Here is a 22,275-nt window from a genome sequence, read left to right as displayed (position 1 = left end):
CCCTGGAGAATGGAGACCCCAGCGACTGGTGACTGGGGATCCAGCGGCCCAGCTGCCGGGTCTGGTCAGTGGGAGGACAATGGGCTGCAGAGAGAGGACCCAGTGTTCTGACCAGGCAGTTCCAGCCAGAGGGGCCAGAGGACAGAGGAGAGGAGAGGGGGCCCAGGCAACCTGTTTACCTGGAGAGAAGACAATGGACAGAGGGGGGGCTTGGGGCCGGTGAGATCAGATGCCCAGCTGGGAAGCAGGGGGGCTCTGGGCTGGAGAGAGGGAGCAGGCAGAGCCCAGCTGGATGCAGGGGAGACTGGGATGTGCTGGGCTGAGGCGGGCCAGGCCTGAGGCCCAGAGAGTTTCCTATGCTGGGTTCAGACGCTCAATAAACCCTGCTGCTTTATGCCGGCTGAGTGTCACTCCAGTCTAGAGAACAGGGGGGCATTATTCTCTCTGGGTGTGGAGACCCCGGGGGTCCAGAGCGAGTGGACTCCCTGAGGTGGCCCACGGCAGAGACAGACATGCTAAGGCTCAGAGCGTGCGGCTCCAGGAGGCGGAGGGGCTGGACCCCCGAGAAGGGCTGTTGCACTGAAGGGGGTTCCCCATGGACCACATGGGGCCAAGAGTGGGTGCGACCTGTGAGTCCATGACAGAGGCTGTGGGGGGGACGGGGCGGAGCCGGGGGGCAGGTTCTGCAGCTCGTCTCCCTGGCTGAGCAGGGCCCTGTGGGGAGCAGAGCCTGAGTGTGGGGTGAATGGACCAACGTGGTCTGAGGTGACGGCCCAGGACCAGAACTGGGACCAAAACCGGGACCGGATGGAGCCCCCTGGCCCTGCATGTGGTCCACCCCGGCAGACGTGGGTTATGTGAACCTGTTTCACAGGGGGTTCAAACGAGCTGGGAGTGTGGAGAGGGGCACTGGGCACAGGAGAGCGGGAGGGGTTGCAAGGGGGCTGTGGGGGGAGGGGGCTGGGAGCGGGGGGGGTTGGCAGGGGTGTGGGGCTCAGGGAGGAGGTGGGCGCAGTGGGGGGGTCAGCTGGGTGAGGGGGCTGGGAGCGTGGGAGGGGGATGGGGCACAGGAGGGGAGGCGGGGGGCAATGGGGGTACGGGGGTGCAGTGGGTGGGGGGTCTCTTACTTGACAATGCTCCATTGGGGCTCAACGTGGGTCACAGCTGGGTCTGGGGCATAGTGGAAGATCAGACTCGGGGGGCTGGTGGTGCCATTGGGGGGCCCAGGGAGGGCCAGGCTGGCACGGTCGATGCGAACACTGAGGGGGGCCGGACCAGGGCCCAGTGTGGACGGTGGGGTCAGGCAGACAATTTCCTCAGGCCCCCTCCTACCGGGGAAGGGAAAGTGAGACCCCTGCAAATTCCCCTGTCCCACATCTCCCCACTGAGCCCTGACCTACCCACCCCCCTCCCAACATCCCCTAAAATTCCCACCACCTGCCTCCATACCGACAACCCTAACCCCGCCCCCCATCCCTGTCCCTCCACCCCCACGCCCTGCCCACCCCATCTCTCTGTCCCCACCCCCCCCTTATCCCTCCACCCCCACGCCCTGCCCACCCCATCTCTCTGTCCCCCCTACCTGAGCAGCGGGCAGGGCGCCCCCTGCAATGAGATGTTGACGCTGCTGCCGGCGTCCAGATGGGTCCCAGTGAGGGTGACGCGGGTCCCCCCTGACACCGGCCCCCCCTTGGGGCTCAGTCCCCGCAGCCTGGGGGTCTGGGGCAGGAGACGGCAGTAATGGGGGTAAATGCACACACAGACCCCCTTCCCTCCCACCCCCCACAGCCCCCCATGACCCACAGCTACCCCTTCTCCCCACAGACCCCCACAGGGCACCACCCAGCCCCTTCTGCCCCCCACAGCTCCCCATGACCCACAACAACCTCTCCCCCACAGAGCCCAGGGGTCGCCCCCCAGCCCCCACACCCTCCCACTTCCCCCACAGACCCCCAGGGATCATCACCCAGCCCTCAAAGCCCCCATGCCCCTCCCTCCCAGAATTCCCTCCCTCACAGATGCCCCCCCAGTACCACGAAGGTGAAGGGGTTCGGGGAGCGGGCCCGGTACTCGGCGCTGCAGTCGCCCACACAGATCTCCACGGGGCCCGGCGGGGGGTCGGGCACCAGCGACTCCTCCATCTCGCACACCAGCCTGGGGGGGCGGGGACACAGGGGTCAGCCCCCCGGGTCCACCCCGCCAGCCCCTGCGTCCCAGCTCCCCCCACCCAGACTCCTTCCCCGCATCCCAGCTCCCCCCACCCAACCCCTCCCAACCCCACCCGTGTCCCAGCTCCCCCCGCCTGACCCCTTCCCACATCCCAGCTCCCCCTGCATCCCAGCTCCCCCACCCAACCCCTCCCAACCTGACCCGCATCCCAGCTCCCCTCGCGTCCCAGCTCCCCCTGCTCGACCCCCTCCCAACCCCACCCGCGTCCCAGCTCCCCCCACGACCCAGCTACCCCTGCCGGACCCCTTCCCGCGTCCCAGCTCCCCCAGCTCGACCCCCCCAGCTCCTACCCGACTGAACATGGCCCTGCCTGACCCCCTGCCCCGCATTCCTGAACCCCACCTGACATCCCCATCCTGCCCTCCTCCCCCTCCTCACACTGTCCCCCCCTCACCTCTGGGCGGGGACGTACTGGCCCGGCAGCGAGTTGCAGCGAACCCCAGCCACACGCACCCCGACCTCGTGGAATTGCAGCCCCAGGTTCTCCCCCTCGACCGTCACCCGTGTGCCGCCCTCCTTGGGCCCTGCCACTGGCACCACCTGGGGGGGCAGAGGGCAGTCAGGGGGGTGGAGACCCCCCCACCCCCACCCGCCCTGCTTGGGCTCCGACACCACCTGGGGGAACCTGGGGGAGTCAGTGGGACAGAGACCCCCCATTCCACCCCCACCCGCCCTGCTTGGGCCCCGCCACGGGTGTCACCTGGGGGAGCCCGGGGGAGTCAGTGGGGCAGAGACCCAACCCACCCCCGCCTGGGCCCCCAAACCACGTGAGCCCCCCCGGGTGAGGGGGCAGAGCTAGGGGGTGTCTGCAGCAGAGATGGGGCCTGGCTGCGGTTGGGGGATGGGTTCCAGTGGGGTGGGCACAAGGGGTGGCTGGTCCAGGGGGCCCCTCTATTACCTGGGTGATGTGGGGGGACCATTACCGGGGTGCTGTGGGGCAGGGGCATTACTTGGGCACTGCGGGGGGGGCTGTTACCTTGGAGGCATGGGGGGGGCCGTTACCTTGGAGGCATGGGGGGGCCGTTACCCAGGCGACGAGGGGGGCGTTACCTGGGTGATTCGGGGGTGGCTGCAGCGGGCCCCGCGCCGGCCGGGGGGCACCCAGTTGAGTTTGGGGGCAGGGCAGTGGGGTTGCAGGAGGCAGCGTCGCTCCGCCAGGCACCAGCCGCACTCATAACGCGGGTCGGAGCGGAGACAGAGCCCGCAGCTGGGGCGCTGGGCCGGGCACTTGTACAGCAGGGCTGCGGGGAGGTGGGGGGTCAGAAACAGGCAGCCCCCTGCCCCGCCCTCCCCATCCCCTTCTCTCCCTCTCCCTGTGCCCCACCCCTGCCCCCCAACACCCCACCCCCGGGCTCTGCCCTCCCCACCCCCTTCCCCATGACACTCCCCCACTCTGCCCTCTCCCATTACCCAGCCCCCCGCCCCTCCCAGGGCGCAGCCCCCAGGACCTTTGAAGCCAGGGGGCCGGTCGATGGGGAAGTCGCTGTCCCAGACGACGGAGAAGTCCACAGGCAGCTCCCCAACTGCGTCGCCCTCGTACCAGTACTGGGGGGGGGGGGGACAGGGAGATTAGAGGCATGGAGAGCCACAGGGGAGCCCCCCCCACATAGCCCTGGGGCTGGGCAGGGAGAGAGCAACAGGACCACAAAGGGTTAAAAGGAGGTATCAAGGCATCTCCTAGCAACAGAGATGGCAACTGTCACGTCACCTAGCAACAGAGCATCCCCCCCCAGGGGTGAAACATCAAACACATCCCCCCCCCCCCGCCCAGCTCTGCCCGTGCCCCTCACTCCCGACCCGCAGCCCAGCTCAGACATTTACAAGTGGTTCCTTGACCCCAGCACCTCGCTGGCTGTGGGCCTGCAGCCAGCGGGGAGTTGATGGCTGGGGGGAGGGGAGGGGAGGGGAGGGGAGGGGAGGGGAGGGGGTGTCTGGCACAGAGCCCATGGGGTTAGAGACCTCCCACCCTCCCTTCCCCCTCCCAGCCAGCCAGCAGGGGCCCCAAGCTTTCTCCCACCCTCCCAGGGCGCAGGGGTCCGGCTGAACCCAGCTGAATGCCCCTCCCCCATCGCTGGGGCCGGGACACACAGGCTGATAACCCCCCCACTCCCTCCCCCCCAAAAAGGGTGCTCAGAAGAGGGAAGGGTGGAGGCACATGGGGTCTCATCGCGGTGCCCGGGCTCTGCATGTGGCTGGGGAGCAGAGGGAGATGGGCTGGGGGGCTCACGGGGGGCAGGGGGTCCAGGCCGGGGGGCTCACCGAGGTGTTCTGACATTGCACGCTGCTGGAATTGAAGCGCACGGCTGGGACCCGCTGGCGACGCCCCTGCACGACAAAGACGCACTCGTAGTTCTTCTGGCCCGACTGCGGCTGCGGCAGGTTCTTGGCCCGGAGTGTGATCGGCTGCAGCACCCCCACCGGGATCAGGATCTCGCCCACCTGGAGCAGTTCTGGGCAGCCCTGGGGAGAAAGAATCAGGGGGACCTCACCTGGGGAGAGCTGGGAGAACCCAGGAGTCTGGGCTCCCAGCCCCAGCCGCCCTGCTCTAACCATCGGACCCCACTCCCCTTCCAGAGACAGGGAGAGAACCCAGGAGTCCTGCCAGGAGATGGAGCTGGGGATGCAGGATCCTGGGTCTCTGGGAGCTGCCTGGCAACCACAGCTGCTTAATTGTTACTTGGTGGGGGAGGGGCTGCTCTTTTTTTGGGGGGTGGGGGATAGGCAATAAAGGAAAGGAGTCTCCAGAGCCACTTCCTCCCACCCCTGCCCCAGCCCTGGTGGTGCCCCTCACTCCCGACCCACAGCCCCTGCTAGCCCAGCCCTGCCCCTCACAGCCTTGCCGGTGCGGCAGCCCCTGCTAGCCCAGCCTTGGGCTCCCCCCTTGTTAGACGCTGATTATGGTGAAGTGGCTCAGAGACTCCTCACTGCGGGGGGGCAGTGGGAAGGGGGCAGCGACATCTAGTTTCCCCTCCCCCCAGTCCCCAGGGCCCCATTGCCTGGCCCTGGGCGTTGTCTGCGGCCGCTGCTCCAAACCGCAACCCCGGCGCTATCAATTATCCTGACCACAGGGCACCGCCTGGTGCATCGATCCAACCGGGGCCCCCCCGCCCCATCGATCCCGCCACAGCCAATTACACTGCATTAGGGGCAGCCAGCCCCATGGTCTGACATCTGCCACCTCTCCCCCTCCTCAGCAGGGAGCCAGCTCAAAGCACGGATATGCAGCTGGCTCTGGGGTGGGGCAGGGGCTGTTACTAGGGCCCCCTTGCTTGGTGCCAGGACATGGCCTCTATGGGGTGGGGCAGGGGGACAGTTATACAGGGACCCCTCGCCCTGTTCCGAGATGTGTCCGGCTCTGGGGTGCGGGAGGGGGCTGGTCACACCGGGACCCACCTCGGCAGTGCTGACCCGCCCCTCAGCGAACGCGCACTCCCGGGAATCGTGGGTGCAGATGTGTCGATATTTGCACCACCGGCAGGCAAACAGGCTCCTCACGCAGGACAGACACCTGGGGAGGGCAGCAAAGGGTTAATGGGGGGGGAATCTTCCCCCCCCCCCCGAACTGACCTCCATGCCCGGGATGTCGGGCGCCCCCACACCCCTTCCCAGACCCATTGTTCCCCTGCAGCCAGGGACAATGCCCCGCCCCTGCTCCCTGTGTTTACATGGGGGGAAGGGAGGAGGGGATTCTATTAGCTGCCCCACCCCCAGCGGGAGACCAGGCTCCCTCCCACCCCCCACCCCCAGTGCGAGGGGCTGCGGGCGGGGGGCCGGCGGCCGGCCGGGGGGACTCACGACGGGAGGAGGCTGCAGTTGTAGAAGACGAAGTCAGTGCCAGCGAAATCCATCCCGGTCTCGAGCGAGCGAAGCTGAAGCCGCACGGAGCGAGCATCGCCTGGGGGGATTTGGGGGGGCAGTGTCGGGCGGGGGTCAGGACTGAACCCCTCCCAGCAGGGAGCCCCCGCCCCCAGTCTACGGCTCCTACCCCCACCTCCCACCCCCAAATGTGTTCCTGACCTTTGTCCTCTGCCCCCTGCCCTGCCCTGTCGCCCCGGCCCTGACCTTTGCCCTTTGAACTCACCGTGGGGGCCGGTACCGGGGGGCAGCTCCCTGGGGGTGGGCGACTGGCAGCGGATGAGGCCCCCGGGCAGCACCTCGGCTTCGCTCTGCCCCAGGCCCTCGAAGGAGCAGGTCACGCCTGGCCCCAGGTCCGGGAGGTTCTGCACCGTCAGCTGCAGCTAGACCCCCAGAGAGATGGGGTTAGAGCTGGGGGGCAGGATCCCCCTAAGAGACAGGAGCCTAGAGACAGGGGGCAGGATTCCCCCCAGAGATGGGGAGTGGGTTCTCCCTAGAGATGGGGGTTCAAGATGGGGGACAGGGTCCCAACCCCTCCCTCCCCAGAGACATGAGGGGGATGTCCACCTCTGCCCCCCAATCTCCCAAGCCAGGCCCCCAGGCGCCCGGCCCCCCAACTCACCAGGACACCGGGCGCGGTGACAGAGACGTTATTGGGCTCCACGAGCAGCCGGGGGCAGGGGCCCGGCGCGGCCGCGAACCGCTGCGACTCCAGCGCCCGGGGACACTCGCTCTCCCGGCAGCACCTGGGAGGAGGGTTGTGGGGGGAATCAGGCACAGACTGGGAACCCCCCCAGGTCTGCTCCCCCCCTTGCTGCACTGGGCAGGCACCGTCACAGGGGAGCTTGCAGCGCTGGGGGAGGGGCAGCCCAGGGAGCTCATTAACTAGCCAGTGGCTTCCACCCTGGCGGCTCGTTAGTGCAGGATCTTGGGGGACGCAGCATCCGGTGCCAGGAGCCCCTCACCCACCGGGGGGGGCTGCGGGTCGGGAGTGAGGGGCACCGACGGGGGGGGGTAGGGCCAGGCTAGCAGGGGGCTGCAGGTTGGGAGTGAGAGGCACCGACAGAACTTGGGGGGAGTCGGGGTGGGGGCTGATCTCTGCTCCACCCCCATCTCGGGGGGCGTCAGCTCGAGTGTCTGTATTAACTGGGAGGTGTGATTCTGGCAGAGGTTGGGGGGGAGTTACGGGGGGGGTTTCTCCATCTCCTCCCCCTACAGAGAGGGATGGGAGGTGGGGGCGGGGCACTGAAGAGGGCTAACACCCCCCCTTCACTGCCTGGCCAAGCTGGGGGGTGATGGCTAATTTATTACTTGTCTCCAGGGCAGAGCTGCCAGCTCCAGTCACAGGCCCCCCACCCCAGCCAACCTTCAGTGTCCCTCCCCCCACCTCCCCAACCCCCATCTTTGCACCAGCCCCCCACTCTGTGCCCCCCTCCCCCCACTGCTCTGGGCAGGAGATTTAATAGGATTCGGTACCTGGGATTCCCACAAGGGAAGGGGGGATGGGGCTTGGCCAGGAGCTTGCGGGGAGGGGGGGCCGCATTCCTCCAACAGGCCAGAGACCCCCCCAGCACACACCGGGGAGGGACCCCTGGCTAGGCTGGGAGCCAGGACTCCTGGGTTCTCTCCCAGCACTGGGAGGGGAGTGGGAGCTGGTGGTTAGAGTGGGGGAGGTGGGCTGAGAGCCAGGACTCCTGGGTTCTCTCCCCGGCTCAGCTCCAGGGGTGTCTCACCGGTTGTGCAGGACACACCAGCCACAGTGGGGGTCCCCGGAGCCCAGGCAGGCATCACACGTAGAGTACTGGCCACACGTCTCCACCGGCAGCCGCACCACCTGGGGGGGAGGGGTTAGCGTCTGGGGTGGTAGAACAGACCCCCTCCCCTATAGCAGCCCCTCCCAGCTACTCCCCCACATCACCTGTGCCTCTCCACTCCTCCACCAGTCCCCAGCCCCCTTGGCCCCCTTCCTTCTGCCTCCCTTCCCCCAACCTCAGTCCCCTGGGACCCCCATCCTGCCCCCTTCCCCCAACCTCAGCCCCCTGGGGTCCTCCTGGCTCACTTCCTTCTGCCCCCTCTTCTTCCCCAGCTCCCTCCCAGTCCCACCTCGACCAGCCCCCCGGCCCCCACCTCTCCACGGCTCAGCAGGTAAAGGTGTCTCTGGTCGGGGCTGAGCTCCATGTCCCGCAGCAGGGGCTGCCCGGGGGTCACTGGCACCGACTCGTACAGATGGGCGTCCTGGGGGCCATCTACCCGCACCTGGGGGGGGGAGCTGTGAGAGAGAGATGTCCCCAGCCCCCCTGCAACCCCCAAGCTCCCCCAAGCCCCCAGCCCGACTTGAGCCACCCCGAGCTACCCACCTCCATCAACTCCCCCAACCCCCCCACATGTTCAGCAGCATGCAAGGGGGGCCCACAAGGAGGTGGGGGGGAGGGGAGACCAGCATCAATGTCTCTCCCCGACCTGCCAGCTGCCCCCTCCCCCGTTACTCTCCAGCCCAGGGGTCCAGCCCCCCGACACCAGGCAGGCTCATCGACTCCTTTCATCCCCGCCAACAAGGGCCCATTGATGGGGGGTCTGACCCACAGCAGCCCCCCAGCAGGCACCCAGCCTCCCCCTCCCCAGGGACAAAGGGCCCTTTCAGAGCTGGGGGCCGCAGCCCCCCAGGGTCACTCCCAGGGCGAGAGGCCGAGAGCTAAGACAAGGGAACCAGTGTCGAGGGACAGGAGTCACCTCCCACCCCCCATTTCTCCTCCATGCACCCAGCCCCCCTCAGCCCCTCCCCCCTCAGCCCACCAGCTCCTCCCCTCCCCACTAGCTAACTGAATTAGCCCCATTTAAAAGCTGAGGGGTCGTGGCCCCCTCCAGGGGGTTCAGAGCTAGACAGGCGAGCCCCCCCGCCCCCATAACCCAATTCCCAGGTCAGGGCTGGGGCAGCCAGCCTGACACTCCAGACACTGAGCCCCCTGGGACCCCCCAGGGATGGCAGCTGGCAGGGAGAGAGGATGGAGGAGCTGGGGGAGCCCAAGGCTGGGCGAGCAGGGGCTGTGGGTCAAGAGTGAGGGGCACTTGCAGAGCTGGGTGCGGGCGGGGGCCCTGGGCACTGTCCCCTCTCTGCAGTGCAGCCGCTCTAGGGTTAACTTTCGCACAGACATATTTTCCACCCCAAACCGCCACCCTTTGATGTTGGCTTTTTAAGAGCCAGTTTGGAAGGAACCGAGTTGGTTTGTGGGGAGTTGGGGGGGGCCAGGAGGGGACCGCGCCCCATAGCGCTGAGCTGGCAGATCATCCACCCTCCTCCCCAACCCTGCCGGTGCCCCTCACTCCCGACCCGCAGCCCCCTGGCAATCCAACCCTGCCCCCCCAGCTCTGCCAGTGCCCCTCACTCCTGACCCGCAGCTCCTCTGTCGTCTCCTCTTCCCGTCGGAGCAGCCTGAGAGTGGCTGAGGCTAAGGAGGGGACCTGGCATGTCCCTTTGCTGCCCTGCTAATGTTGAATGGGCTCCAGCTCTGCCCTGGAGATGGGGACTGCCCCCCAGCTCTGCTCTATCAGTGGGGCAGGGCTGGGAATAGCCTACCCTTCCAGGGATCAGATTTGGGGTGGGCTAGCAGGGCCTGTGGGTCGGGAGTGAGGGGCACCGGCAGAGCTGTGGGGACAAACACCTAGGGAGGTTCTGAGCCCCATTGGGACACCCCCAATTCTAATGCCTGCCCCTCCCCCCGGCGCGTGTCCCACCTTCTTGAGGGTGCCGGCACGGGTGCCCAGGAAGACGACAGAGTGGCCCCGGTAGGTGTAGGCGGCGACGCTGGCCAGCCCCTCGCTGCGCTCGGCCAGCAGGGGGCGCCCCTCGATGACCTGCAGCCCCCCCAGCGGCTGGTTCAGCACCAGCCCGCAGAAATTCCCATTGATCTGCATGGGCTGGGGAGAGACGGGGGGTCAGGCACAGCTGAGTGCAGCCCCCAATAGACGCCCAGCTCCCCAGTACACCCCCAGTCCCCACCCTCTCCATTGCCCCAAAGTACTCTCACCACCTCCAGCCCCCACCTTCCCTCCCACTCCCGCAGCTCTGGGCAGGGAGAGGGGGCTAGTGGGGTAGAGCAGCGGGGACGGGGAGCCAGGACTCCTGGGTTCTCTCTCTGGGAGGGGAGCTGGGCCACGTGGCTAAGAGCCGGGGGCTGGGCGAGGCTCCCGGATGCCTGGGTCCCGCGTACCGTGTTGATGCAGGGCAGCTCCTTGTTGAGCAGCCAGGGCAGGGAGAGGTGCCCCTCGCCGCGGTAGCAGCTCTGGATCCGCTCCTGGATGCGTCGGTTGACCTCGTCCAGCGTGAAGAGGCAGAGCAGGCTCTGGCGGGGTGGTGCCGCCCGGTTCTTCTGGCCCTGGGCAAAGGCTGCATAGAGCACGTCCTGCCCCTCGGCCAGCCCCAGTGCCCGCGCCAGCCGGTGCCCGGCCTTGGCCAGCCGGGCGGCCTGCACCAGGCGGTACTCCACCCCGGCATGGGCGCAGCCCAGTGGGAACTCCACGTAGGAGTAGAACTCGGCGTCGCGGGCGCAGAGCCGCACGATCTTGGAGGAGAAGAAGCGCTCGGCCCCGGGGGCCACCCCACCACCGGGCCCCCCGCCCGGCCCCTCCAGCGCTGCCTGCTGCGTGTCCAGCTGCAGGGTGAGGAAGTAGACGAAGGCGCCCGAGACGAAGGCCGAGACGTAGTAGATGTCGAAGGCCGGGTGCAGCGCCAGGGTGTCTGAGGGGACCTTGACCTGCGAGGAGACGAACTCGTCCTGGTAGATGAGGCTGAACATGTCGGGGCTGGCGGAGTCGGGCGCCAGGCGGCGGCTGGACAGGGTGGGGAAGTACTCGGAGCGCCCCTCCACCGAGGTGCCCACGAAGAGCCGGCTCGGCTGGCCCGGCTGCTCAAGGATGACCCCGGCCATGGCGTCGGCCTCGCGCCCGCCCGACAGGTAGTGCTCCTTCCGCTGGTGAGGCTCGCCCAGCTTGGCCAGGTCGCCCACGCGCAGCAGCTGGCAGACGCCCTGCCAGACGCTGCCGCAGGCCACCAGCCGCCCGCCCGCATAGTCCAGCAGCAGCAGCTTGTTGACGTTGTCGGCCGGGGCCAGCGGGTGCTGGCAGAGCCGCACAGCGGGCGGTGGGTAGCACCGGGCGTCGTCCGGCACCGGCCCCGTCCCGTGCACCCGCAGCTGGCTCAGGTTGGCCGCCAGTTTGTAGACCCGGTTCACGGCGCCGGCAAAGACCTCGCCCGTCTCGCGGTGCACCGCCAGGTGGGTCAGCCCCCCGTCCGGCACCGCGAAGGAGGCCCGGGCAGCCAAGAGGGGAGGGAGCCGCGGAGGGGGGGCCCCCGGCCGAGCCAGAGGGGGCAGCAGCAGCAGCAGAGCCAGGGCCCCCAGCCGCAGTGGGGGGGCCATGGTGTGAGGCTTGGGGGGCAGCAGGCCTGGAAGAGGGAGAGATGGGGGTTAGACAGAGGGGGACCTCCCCCTTGCCAGAGAGCCCACCCCAGCCCCCCGCTTCCCCACGGCTGACCCACCAACCCCCCAGCCAGAGAGCCCATCTCCAACCCCCCGCTTCCCACGGCTGACCCACCAACCCCCCAGCCAGAGAGCCCATCCCCAGCCCCCCGCTTCCCCACGGCTGACCCACCAACCCCCCAGCCAGAGAGCCCATCCCCAGCCCCCCGCTTCCCCACGGCTGACCCACCAACCCCCCAGCCAGAGAGCCCATCCCCAGCCCCCCGCTTCCCACGGCTGACCCACCAACCCCCCAGCCAGAGAGCCCACCCCAGCCCCCCGCTTCCCCAAGGCTGACCCACCAACCCCCAGCCAGAGAGCCCACCCCAGCCCCCCGCTTCCCCACGGCTGACCCACCAACCCCCCAGCCAGAGAGCCCACCCCAGCCCCCCGCTTCCCCATGGCTGACCCACCAACCCCCCAGCCAGAGAGCCCACCCCAGCCCCCCGCTTCCCCACGGCTGACCCACCAACCCCCCAGCCAGAGAGCCCACCCCCAGCCCCCCGCTTCCCCACGGCTGACCCACCAACCCCCCTGCCAGAGAGCCCACCCCCAGCCCCCCGCTTCCCCATGGCTGACCCACCAACCCCCCAGCCAGAGAGCCCATCCCCAGCCCCCCGCTTCCCACGGCTGACCCACCAACCCCCCAGCCAGAGAGCCCACCCCAGCCCCCCGCTTCCCCACGGCTGACCCACCAACCCCCAGCCAGAGAGCCCACCCCAGCCCCCCGCTTCCCCATGGCTGACCCACCAACCCCCCAGCCAGAGAGCCCACCCCAGCCCCCCGCTTCCCCACGGCTGACCCACCAACCCCCCAGCCAGAGAGCCCACCCCAGCCCCCCGCTTCCCCACGGCTGACCCACCAACGCCCCAGCCAGAGAGCCCACCCCCAGCCCCCACTTCCCCACGGCTGATCCCCCAACACCCGAAGCCAGTGCTAACCCCTACCCCATTTCCAGACCCCCAACCCACTCCGGACGGGTCTACCTCTGGGCCCAGCCCACCCCTCCCCGCCCAGCTCCCTTCCCACTGGGTGCTGAAGGCAGGGAGAGTGCCCCCCTGCCAGACACCCCCCCGCAGCCTTTCTTAGCACCCCCTCAACACACCCCACGCACGCCCGGCTCCTTGTTAGCACTCTGTGCAAGGAGTCAAAACACCCCTCCCCCGCAGCACCGGGGCAGGGGGGCTCGTGACCTGGAGAGCAGAGCCCCCCCGTGCACGTGTGACACACAAGGGGAGAATGCCCTGAGACGGGGATGGATTGGAGGATTCCCCAGCAACACGTACCCCACAGCCCCCCCCCCCATAACACACCCCAGGACCCCCAGGGCCGGCCCCCACAACACACACAAACCCCCATCACTGAGCCCCCATGCTCACCCCCCACACCTATAGGCCACAGCTCCTCCCACTGCCAGGCCCCGCCCTTCCCAGCCCCTCCCCCTGGCTCCACCCTAATCACACCCCACCCCACTCCCAGGGCTTAAGAGCCCTGAAAACAGGCCCATGGCCTTCTAATGAGCCAGGGCTGGTGGAGCCCCCTGCCTAATGGGCTGCTGCCCCATATCCCTCCCCCTGGGCTAAAGAGCCCAGCAGCTTGGGGGGACCTGGAGACCTCACTACAGCCCCCCTGAGCTGGCAGAGGGCTGAAGAAGACCAGGGGGAGCAGAGGTGAGACTGGGGGGTGCCAGACCCCTACCTTTCACACCCACTTGAAGTAGTGCCCCCCCCGAGATAACTACAGAGACATGGGTCAGAGCCCCCCCCCACTGCACCACCCTACAGCCTCCTGCCAGCCTGATCCCAGCCCAGCCCCATAGACTCAAAGACCCCTGCCAACTTGGTCTCCCCAGCCCCACAACCTCCCTTCCCACCCTGACCCCAGAGCCCCTCAATCTTCCTACCCCAGGAGCTCAGCCCCCCAGCGTGTTACACCCATCCAGCAGACGTTAAGCTGACTTTGGCAGAGCCTTAGGGCCCAGCCCTTGCTCCCCCCCCACCGTTTTCTCTGAGCCCCACAGCTTGTGTGTCCCTCTGGAAGAGAGGCTGAGAGAGGATCCCAGTGCCCCAGACAAGGGCCAGGAAAGACACAAGCCAGGTGTCCCCCACTTCCTTAGCTGCACCCCCATTCAGGGATCGGCAGGGAAATGCCCACCTGTTCTCCCCCCACACACACACACCCAACACCTAGATGTTGCTGTGCTGGAAAAGAACCCGGAGTCCTGGTTCCCAACCCCCATTGATCTAACCCACCAGCCCGCACTCCCCTCCCAGAGCAGGGAGAGAACCCAGGAGTCCTGGCTTCTAGGCCCCCAGTCCGCCGGACCCAGCTTAGTGCCCGCTTAAGGTCAGGACCAATGGGGGTTTTATGGGGCAAGGGGTTGGCCAGGCAGCAGTGAATCTCCTCACTTTACTCTGCTGGGAGAATGGGGGGGGGGCTCAGGCAACCGTGGGGATGCCCCAGCCCTGCCCCCAGAGTGACACCCCCTGAAGCCCCCCACCTGACAGCCTGGGTATGGGCCCCCCAAAGTAACAGAGCAGGAGAGGGGCTGCACCCCCAGGGCTGAGATGGAGCCCCCCACTATGGGAGGCTCTGCTCCCATCCCCCCAATCCTCCCTGCATGGACTGATGTGGGGGCTGCCCCTGCCTCCCATGCTCCAATCCTGGGACTGTCCCCTCCCCACCCCAGTCCCTGACCCCCAAATCCTGGCCCTCTTTCCAATGCAGAGCCCCTTTCATGCCCTGAGCCCCCTGCCCCAAAGAACTGATCTGGGGAGGGTCTTCCCCCAATTAACTGGGCCCCACACAACCAGCATCCTCCCTACCCGCAATGCACCGAGCCCCCTCCCCGCCCCCCCCGTGCACCGGTCCTGGGGGGCCCCCCCCGTGCACCGAGCCCCCTCCCCGCCCCCCCCGTGCACCGGTCCTGGGGGGCTCCGCCGTGCACCGAGCCCCCTCCCCGCCCCCCCCGTGCACCGGTCCTGGGGGGCTCCGCCCCGGCTCTACCTGCAGCTGCAGCCGCGCGCCCCGCTCCGGCTCTGCCCCCTCCCCGCCCGGCCGGGCCCTTTAAACGCGGGCTGCACCATTGCGGGGCGAGGGGGGCAGGATGAGGAGATGGGGATGGAGGAGTCCCCTCGAAGGGCCCCGCCCTGCAACCCCCTGATCCGGCCCTGACCTGCTCCCCCGCAGGACCGCCCTCGGGAGATGGGGCGGCCAGGCGAGTCCCCCACCCCTACAATCCCCTGAGCCCTCCCCCCGCTGCAGGAATGGATCAGCCCGATCATTCATTGCAGCCCAGCGGTCGCTGGCTGGAGCCACAGGGGGGCGAGTGTGCAAGGGGGTCGCCCGTGCCCTGAGTGTGCAAGACCTGTTCTCTCGCACCCTGCATCTCTAATGTGCGAGGAGATCTCTTGCACAGACTGTGTGTGCGAGTTGTTTCCACACACCCCACTATCTGGGTGTGCAAGGCATTCACACTCCCCAGGTGCTTTAGGTGTGCAAGGGGCTTTCACTTGCATACTGAGGGTGTGAGGCATTTTCACATGTAGTGTCTGCTGAACATGGGAGGGACTCACACCCTAAGTGTGCAAGGGACTTATACACACATGTGCAAGGCCTTTTCATGCACACCCTGTCACCTGGGTGTGTAAGGGATTCAGACACCCGGACACACTGCTTCTTGAGTGTGCAAAGAGTTCATACACACCCTGAGTTTACAAGGCCTCATCACACTGCCTGTCCCCTGAGCGTGGGACTCCCATGCAGACTGACTATGTGCAGGGCATGCTATCACAACTGCCATGGGGCACAACCCCATAGAAACTACTGGCAGCCTGATGGGCGGAGAGAGGGACCCTGGTTTCCCCTCCTAGACACACCTGGGCAGAAAAGTGGTGGAGGAGGTGGGTCAGGGCCTGGCAGGACTCCTGGTTCTGTCCCCAGCTCCGTGAGGGGAGTGGCTTAGATGGGGTGGGCTGGGAGTCAGTGAATGAGTCTGCGGGTGCCCCTCACTCCCGACCCACAGCCCCTGCTAGCCCAGCCCTGGGCTCCCCCCAGCCCTGGCGGTGCCCCTCACTCCCGACCTGCAGCCCCTGCCAGCCCAGCCCTGCCCCCCCCGCAGCCCTGCCGGTGCCCCTCACTCCGGACCCACAGCCCCTGCCAGCCCGGCCCTGGGCTCCCCCCAGCTCTGTTGGTGCCCCTCACTCCCAACCCGCAGCCCCTGCCAGCCCAGCCCTGCCCCCCCCAGCTCTGTCAGTGCCCCTCACTCCTGACCCACAGCCCCAGCTAGCCCAGCCCTGGGCTCCCCCCAGCCCTGGCGGTGCCCCTCACTCCCAACCCGCAGCCCCTGCCAGCCCAGCCCTGGGCTCCCCCCAGCCCTGGCGGTGCCCCTCACTCCCAACCCGCAGCCCCTGCCAGCCCAGCACTGCCCCCCCCAGCCCTGGTGGTGCCCCTCACTCCCGACCCGCAGCCCCTGCCAGCCCAGCACTGCCCCCCCCCAGCCCTGGTGGTGCCCCTCACTCCCGACCCGCAGCCCCTGCCAGCTCAGCACTGCCCCCCCGCCAGCCCTGGTGGTGCCCCTCACTCCCGACCCGCAGCCCCTGCCAGCCCAGCACTGCCCCCCCAAGCTCTGTCAGTGCCCCTCACTCCCGACCCGCAGCCCCCTGCTAGCCCACCTGGTGCCCCCTTCTGGGGAGATCCGAGCCCAGGGGTCCCACCTAAGGAGCTCCCGCCCCCACCCGCACTGATCCACTCTCTCCCTTGTTCCTCCCCCTCCCTGAAGGCCCCCCCATTTCAGGGTGGGGAAGGGGGGGATCAGCACATGCTGCCACCACTGCACCCAGGCGCGTTTCCATGGTGACGGAGCAAGGAGACAGAGGATGGACGCCATGGCAACGCCCCATGGGCACGGGGAGGGGGAAGGGACGGGGCAGCCAGCGGTGGGTCTGGGAGGAGAGGACAGAGCTGGGGAGGAATGGGGGGCTCTGGCCATGGAGGGGGGGAAGGGATGGGGCAGCTGGCAGTGTGGCGGGGGGAAAGGACAGAGCTGGGGGGGAATGGGGGACTCTGGGCACTGGGGGGGAAGAAGAGAGAGGATGGAGCTGGGGGGATGGGGGGACTCTGGTCACTGCAGGGGGAAGGGATGGGGCAGCCAGCGGTGGGGCAGGGGGGAGAGGATGGGGATAGGGGGCTCTGGGCTTAGTGGGGAGATGCTGGGAGGTATTCGGGGAGCCAGGCAAAGAAGGGTCTGTAAATTGTGAGGGGGGAGGTCTTATCACTCTGGAGATAGGGAGGCACATGGGGGGGAACTTAGGGATGGATGGGATGTGGGGGGAGCCAGGCACTGGGGGTAGTTTTAGGGGGGAAATGGGGTGCCAATCAGGGGACAGTCCCCATTTCTGCCTGTCCCCCCAGCCCTACCCCCCCCCCAGCTGGTCTCTTACTGGCAGTTTCGGTCTTTTGCTATAAAAAACATTTTGCTCATTCATGGCCTGTGACTCACTGGGGGGGGCAGTGGTTGGGGCGCTGGGCTGGTGTCTGGGGCCTGGTGTGTGTGTGGGGGAGGGCTGGTGTCCCAGGCCTGCTTGGGAGGAGGGGGGCTGGCCTTGGGCCCTGGGGCTGTTGGGGGGTGTTTGCGGCTGAGAGGGAATCATGGGCCCTGGCGGGGGTGGGGGGTGGGGGTTGGACTGGGGTCCCAGGCCCAGTTGCAAGGAGAGGGGCTGGCCTGGGGCTGTGGGGGGATGTTTGCGGCCGGGCGGGAGTTGTGGGCCCTGGCGGGGGGGGCTGGCACCGCGATTCACCATCCCGCCTGCCATGAAAACAGCTGAAATGTAAAACCCTGGAGCTGCTGATAGGAACCAGATGCGGCCCCAGAGCCAGGCCGGGCGCGTGCCAAGGGCTCGGGCCAGCCGTGAGCCTGAGCAAGGGAGGGGCAAGCGTGCGAGCGCACAGGGGTGTGACCAGCGGGGTGGTGACGGTGCACCTGTGAGTGCAGGTACAAGACACGGTGGGTGTGTCACGGCAGGGTGAGCGTGCACTGACTGTGCCCAAAGAGTGTGAGGGTGCAAAGGCAGGGGGAGCATGCCCTGAGTGTGCTGGGGGTGATGTGGAAAGGCAGGGTGCTTGTGCAAAGGTGGCACGAGTGTGCCCTGGGCGTGCCCGGGGGGGCCGAGAGTGCCCTGGGCGTGCCCGGGGGGGGGCTCGCTCGTTCTGGAAGCACCAAGTACATTTTCCCCCCCCCCCCCCTTTTAAGGTGTTTTTGCAACATTCTCATCAAGGGAAAATACCCTGGAAGGATCAGGGAACCCAGGAGCCCGGGCCCCGCCCTGTCCCCTTCCCTGCCTGGCTCAGCCTTGGGGTGAGCCTGGCTGGGCGGGGAGGTGTCGGGCCTGGCTGCGCTGTGAGAGGGACGCTGTTGCCACCTGGTGTCTGAGGGGCGCCAGTGCGGCCGGGTACAGAGATTGTGTGTCCCAGCCCCACGCCCGGCTGGAGCCCGGACTCCTGTGTTTTCCCCCGGCTTTGGGAAGGGAGTGGGGTCTGGTGGGTTAGAGCAGGGGGTGCTGAGAGCCAGGACTCCTGGGTTCTCTCCCAGCGGTGCCCCGAACCCCTCTCTGTCCCTCAGTCGTCCACCCCTGCCCAAGCCTGGACAGATTAGGTCAGGGGTGGGCAAACTTCGGCCCGCAGGCCACATCCGGCCCTCCAGCTGGTTTAATCCGTCCCTCGAGCTCCTGCTGGGGAGCAGGGTCTGGGGCTTGCCCTGCTCCTGTGCTCCAGCCAGGTAACGGGGTCGGAGGCCGCTCTGCACGCACGTGCCGGGGCTCCCGGAAGCCGCAGCATGTCCCCTATCTGCCTCCTAGGTTTAGGGGCAGCCAGGGTGCTCCGTGAGCTGCCACCAGCCCCAAGTGCCACCCCCGCATCTCTCACTGACCGGGAACTGTGGAAAATGGGAGCTGCAGGGGTGGCGCCTGCGGATGGGGCAGCGCACAGAGCTGCCTGGCTGCGCCTCTGCATAGGAGCCGGAGAGCTGCTCCTTCCAGGAGCTGCTTGAAGTAAGTGCCGCCCACAGCCTGAACCCCTGCCCCCCTCCTGCACCCCAACTCCCAGCCCAGAGCCCCCTCCTGCACCCTGAACTCCTCATTTCTGGCCCCACCCCAGAGCCTGCACCCCCAACCAGAGCCGCCCCCCCATGACCCAACCCCCTGCCCCAGCTCTGATCCCCCTCCTGCCCTCCAAACCCCTTGGTCCCAGCCTGGAGCACTGTCCTACACCCCAAATCCCTTAACCCCAGCCCCACCCCAGAGGATGCACCTCCAGCCGGAGCCCTCTTCCTCCCCCCACCCCCCTGCCCCAGCCCAGAGCCCCCTCCTGCACCCTGAACTCCTCATTTCTGGCCCCACCCCAGAGCCCACACCCCCAGCTGGCGCCCTCACCCCCTCCTGCACCCCAAACCCAATTTCCTGAGCATTCATGGCTGACCATACAATTTCCATACCCAGATGTGGCCCTCAGGCCAAAAAGTTTGCCAACCCCTGGACTAGGAGCTGCTCTGGATGTGTGTGTGGGGTCTGTCCCTGTGGGTCTGTGCAGTGCCCAGCTCAATGGGAACCCCCCACACACACACACACACCGAGTTCAGCTACCGTAACCCTGCTAATAATGAGCATGTGGTAATGGGGCCTCCCGTAATGGAGCCTGGGTTCTGGCTGCCATCACCCCGTAATACTGGCCTCCACTACTGTAATATGGCCAATAATGTGCAGGCCAGACCGGCCCCCATCTTGGTTGGGCGAGTGCAATAGGTGGGATGGGAAATATGGGGCAGACTGTTAATGGTGCAAGTGAGTAGCCGGGGAGCCGTCACCGGCAGGGCAGAAATCTAGACTGGAGGTTTCTCTGGGAATTGTGGGGGTGTTCTCCGGCTGACAAGACGATCACACTGGTCCTGTCTGTCCTTGGGCTCTAGGAATCTGTAAAATTGCCAATGTTCATGGGCAACCAGGAAACCTTAATTTAAATCATTGATTTTCCTCTGGTGTCTCCCAGGTCCTGCTTGGTCACTTTCTGAACGAACGTTTCATCGGGCTGGTATCCCCCCCGCAGCCCTTACCCTGAGTTTGGTGCGCCATTGTGCCAGCTGGACAAAACGCTGGCTCTGGGCAATGATACAGTTCGATGGGTTTCTCCCAGTGCTTTTTCTGGTGTTAGAAAATGCTGAGCAATGCTTTTCTTGTTTCTTACCCAATGATTCCTCCTTGGGATTGTATCCAGCTCCGTGTGGCTGGAAATTGAGCTCAGTGAGAAATGCACAGAAACAGCATTTAAATGTGGTGGTTGTTCGCTAAAACTATCCTCAACCAGTTGGGTAGATAAAGAACAAAGTTTCTCAGTTTAAAGGCTGTTTCCCTTAAAACTAACCAATTTCTTCAACACAGGCAGAATGGTTGGTGAGTGAATAGAGCCGGCTGCGTCTGGTCACCAGGCCCTTGGTGATTTTAGAAGTAGTAGACTTCATCTTTTCACACCTCGTTTTATTCACAGATCGGAAGAGGGAAGCCAGTTTTCCTGCTTTTTTTACAGTTTTCCGTCCATGGGTTCTCTTTGGCTAAGCCCGTCACTGAACTGAATGAGCCAAATAGATGGAGCCGAAGAAAACGTTGTCTTTGCAGGAGGCAAACGCTGTGGAAAGCTGGTTCAACCCTTCACTCGAATTTGGTTCCCGGCGCTGAGCTGGGACTCTGGCCAGGGCAGCGGGGAGACGTCTGAGAAAAGGTGAGCAGCAAACATGAGCTGCTTCGCGTTCGATTGCGCTAGGGGAATGTTAGTGACTTGAATGGAGGACAGGGAGTTGAGCCCTGAACGTGGGTTGTCACAACGTCCGACCAGGAATGCATTTCATGTAAATGGTTACACTACAGGGCTGTGGGGGGGACGGTTGTTCATCCCAGAGTGGCCTAAATTTTGGACTTGTGCATCTCAGGCACCTTGTGAACCTAGCCCAAAATGTTCTGGGGGCCTCTGCGTGCAAAGTGGGGCAGCCGAGAGCTCCTGGCCCTGAGAAGTGTCCCACAGGCCGTTGCCGGATGGTGTTTGTTGTGTGCATTCAGGGATTGCCAGGCGCTGGTGCTGTCCACCCCGCCCCATCCCCAGGGAGCTGCACATTGGGGTTTTCAGGAAGCGGCCCTGAGGTTTGTCTCTGCCAGGTTGTTGGAAACTTGGGGCAGAGTTCAGCTGAGAGGCAGGCAGAAGAGGGGGAGAGTCCCAGAGTTATGCCCCCGATTGGCTCGGTGCCCCCCTCGCATCTCAGCGCCCCCCAAAGTGGGGCTGGGTGAGGCAGGCTAGGACCCTGATCTCCTGGGCTGCTGTAACACACAGCCTGGGGCCTAACGGGGAGCGGCTGTAAGCCCAGCCCCTCAGGACCCCTGGCTGCTGCCCCATCCCATTCCATAGCTCCTAATGACAGCAGGGAGCAGCGTGACCCCCCAGCATGAGCCGCACGGCGCAGGCCGGGGACCTGCCCCAACAAGCTTCTGGTCGGACGCGAGCCAGACTCTCAGGAAAACGGCCAGCCGGTCAGGGATGAGGAACCCTCCACGGTATTGGGAACTCGCTCCTGGGGTTAGCCACCGTCTCTGTCGAAACGTGGGCCACGTTTCCTGGCTGAATTCGTCCCACATCAGCTCCCATGGGAGACCTGGTGTCACGGAGTCACTTGGCCCTTTATCAATATTTGCTTCCCAGGCAGGTACCTGCAGACAGCGATCGAGTCGCCTCCCCTGCAACCAATGGAGCAGCCGGAACGGCCCCCTCCAGGGCCCTTTTTCTGACCCTTCAGTTCCTCCGCAACTCTTCTCGGAGCCTCTCCAACAGATCCCCGGCCTCGTGGAGCTGCAGGTACCAGAACCGGAGCCAGGACCCAGCAGCCTCTGCGCCAGCACCGAGGTAAAATAACCTCCCTGCTGCTACAGGAGAGCCCCCGGTTTGTGCAGCCCAAGGCGGCATTGCACGGGGAGCTCATATCACCACAGCCCCCACATCTTCTCCAGCGTCGCCATGTCCCAGGAGAGCCCCCAGCCTGGGAGCATGGCCCATGCGCTGGGTCCCTAGCTGGGATAAATGCATCTTGCTGGCTTGCACCCAGCTTCCCTGCTGATTCAGGTTGCTCTGTGTCAGGGCCTGTCCACTTTGTTATTTACCAACCCCCAGCACTTGGGTCATCCATGATCGTTGTATGTTTTCTTCCAGCTCACTGATGAAAAAGTGAAACAGCCCCTGGCCAAGAAACAACTCCATCAGCAGGACAGCACTAGTCCCTGCCCCCTTGCTCCAGGCTGGTTTCCTGTTCTCAGCTATGGTCTGAGACCGAGCACTTAGATGGTTTTTAGTACATTTAACGTTGGTCTAGGGGGCTTTACTTACCCAGGTCATCCCATTTACCCTTTTCAAACATTGGTACAACATTAGCTTTCCTCCACAATTCTGGAACTTCCCCAGTATTCAAGAGTTGTTGACAATCACCATTAATGGTCCCGTGAGTTTCTCAGCCAGCTCTTTTAAAACTCTTGGTTTCCAGTTATATGGACCTGCTGATTTTAAAAATGTCTCTGAAGTTATAGTTAGAATGGAAAATGTTTCATCATATGCTATGGCTACCTCATGTTTTTTCCTTAAGTACAGAACAGAA

The 22,275-nt window shown here is 65.7% G+C and overlaps 1 protein-coding gene across 1 annotated transcript in view; it reads right to left on the bottom strand.

Moving 5' to 3' along the window:
* Positions 1-11,498, bottom strand: part of PLXNA3 (plexin A3) — a 16,242-nt gene extending 4,744 nt beyond the window's left edge. The window contains 16 exon segments of the mRNA XM_077840227.1: positions 756-888; positions 1,128-1,328; positions 1,583-1,719; positions 2,034-2,154; positions 2,624-2,769; positions 3,280-3,470; positions 3,678-3,774; positions 4,489-4,689; positions 5,623-5,737; positions 6,025-6,124; positions 6,311-6,467; positions 6,707-6,830; positions 7,818-7,918; positions 8,212-8,340; positions 9,817-9,999; positions 10,293-11,498. Coding sequence (XP_077696353.1) covers positions 756-888; positions 1,128-1,328; positions 1,583-1,719; positions 2,034-2,154; positions 2,624-2,769; positions 3,280-3,470; positions 3,678-3,774; positions 4,489-4,689; positions 5,623-5,737; positions 6,025-6,124; positions 6,311-6,467; positions 6,707-6,830; positions 7,818-7,918; positions 8,212-8,340; positions 9,817-9,999; positions 10,293-11,498 — 3,342 coding nt within the window.
* Between the last annotated feature and the right edge of the window lie 10,777 nt (positions 11,499-22,275).

Source organism: Eretmochelys imbricata, chromosome 23, assembly GCF_965152235.1.
Source record: "Eretmochelys imbricata isolate rEreImb1 chromosome 23, rEreImb1.hap1, whole genome shotgun sequence".
In the NCBI taxonomy this organism is placed as follows: domain Eukaryota; kingdom Metazoa; phylum Chordata; order Testudines; family Cheloniidae; genus Eretmochelys; species Eretmochelys imbricata.
The sequence above is the reverse complement of the archived record's forward strand: the minus strand, read 5'-3'. Positions and strand labels throughout refer to the sequence as shown.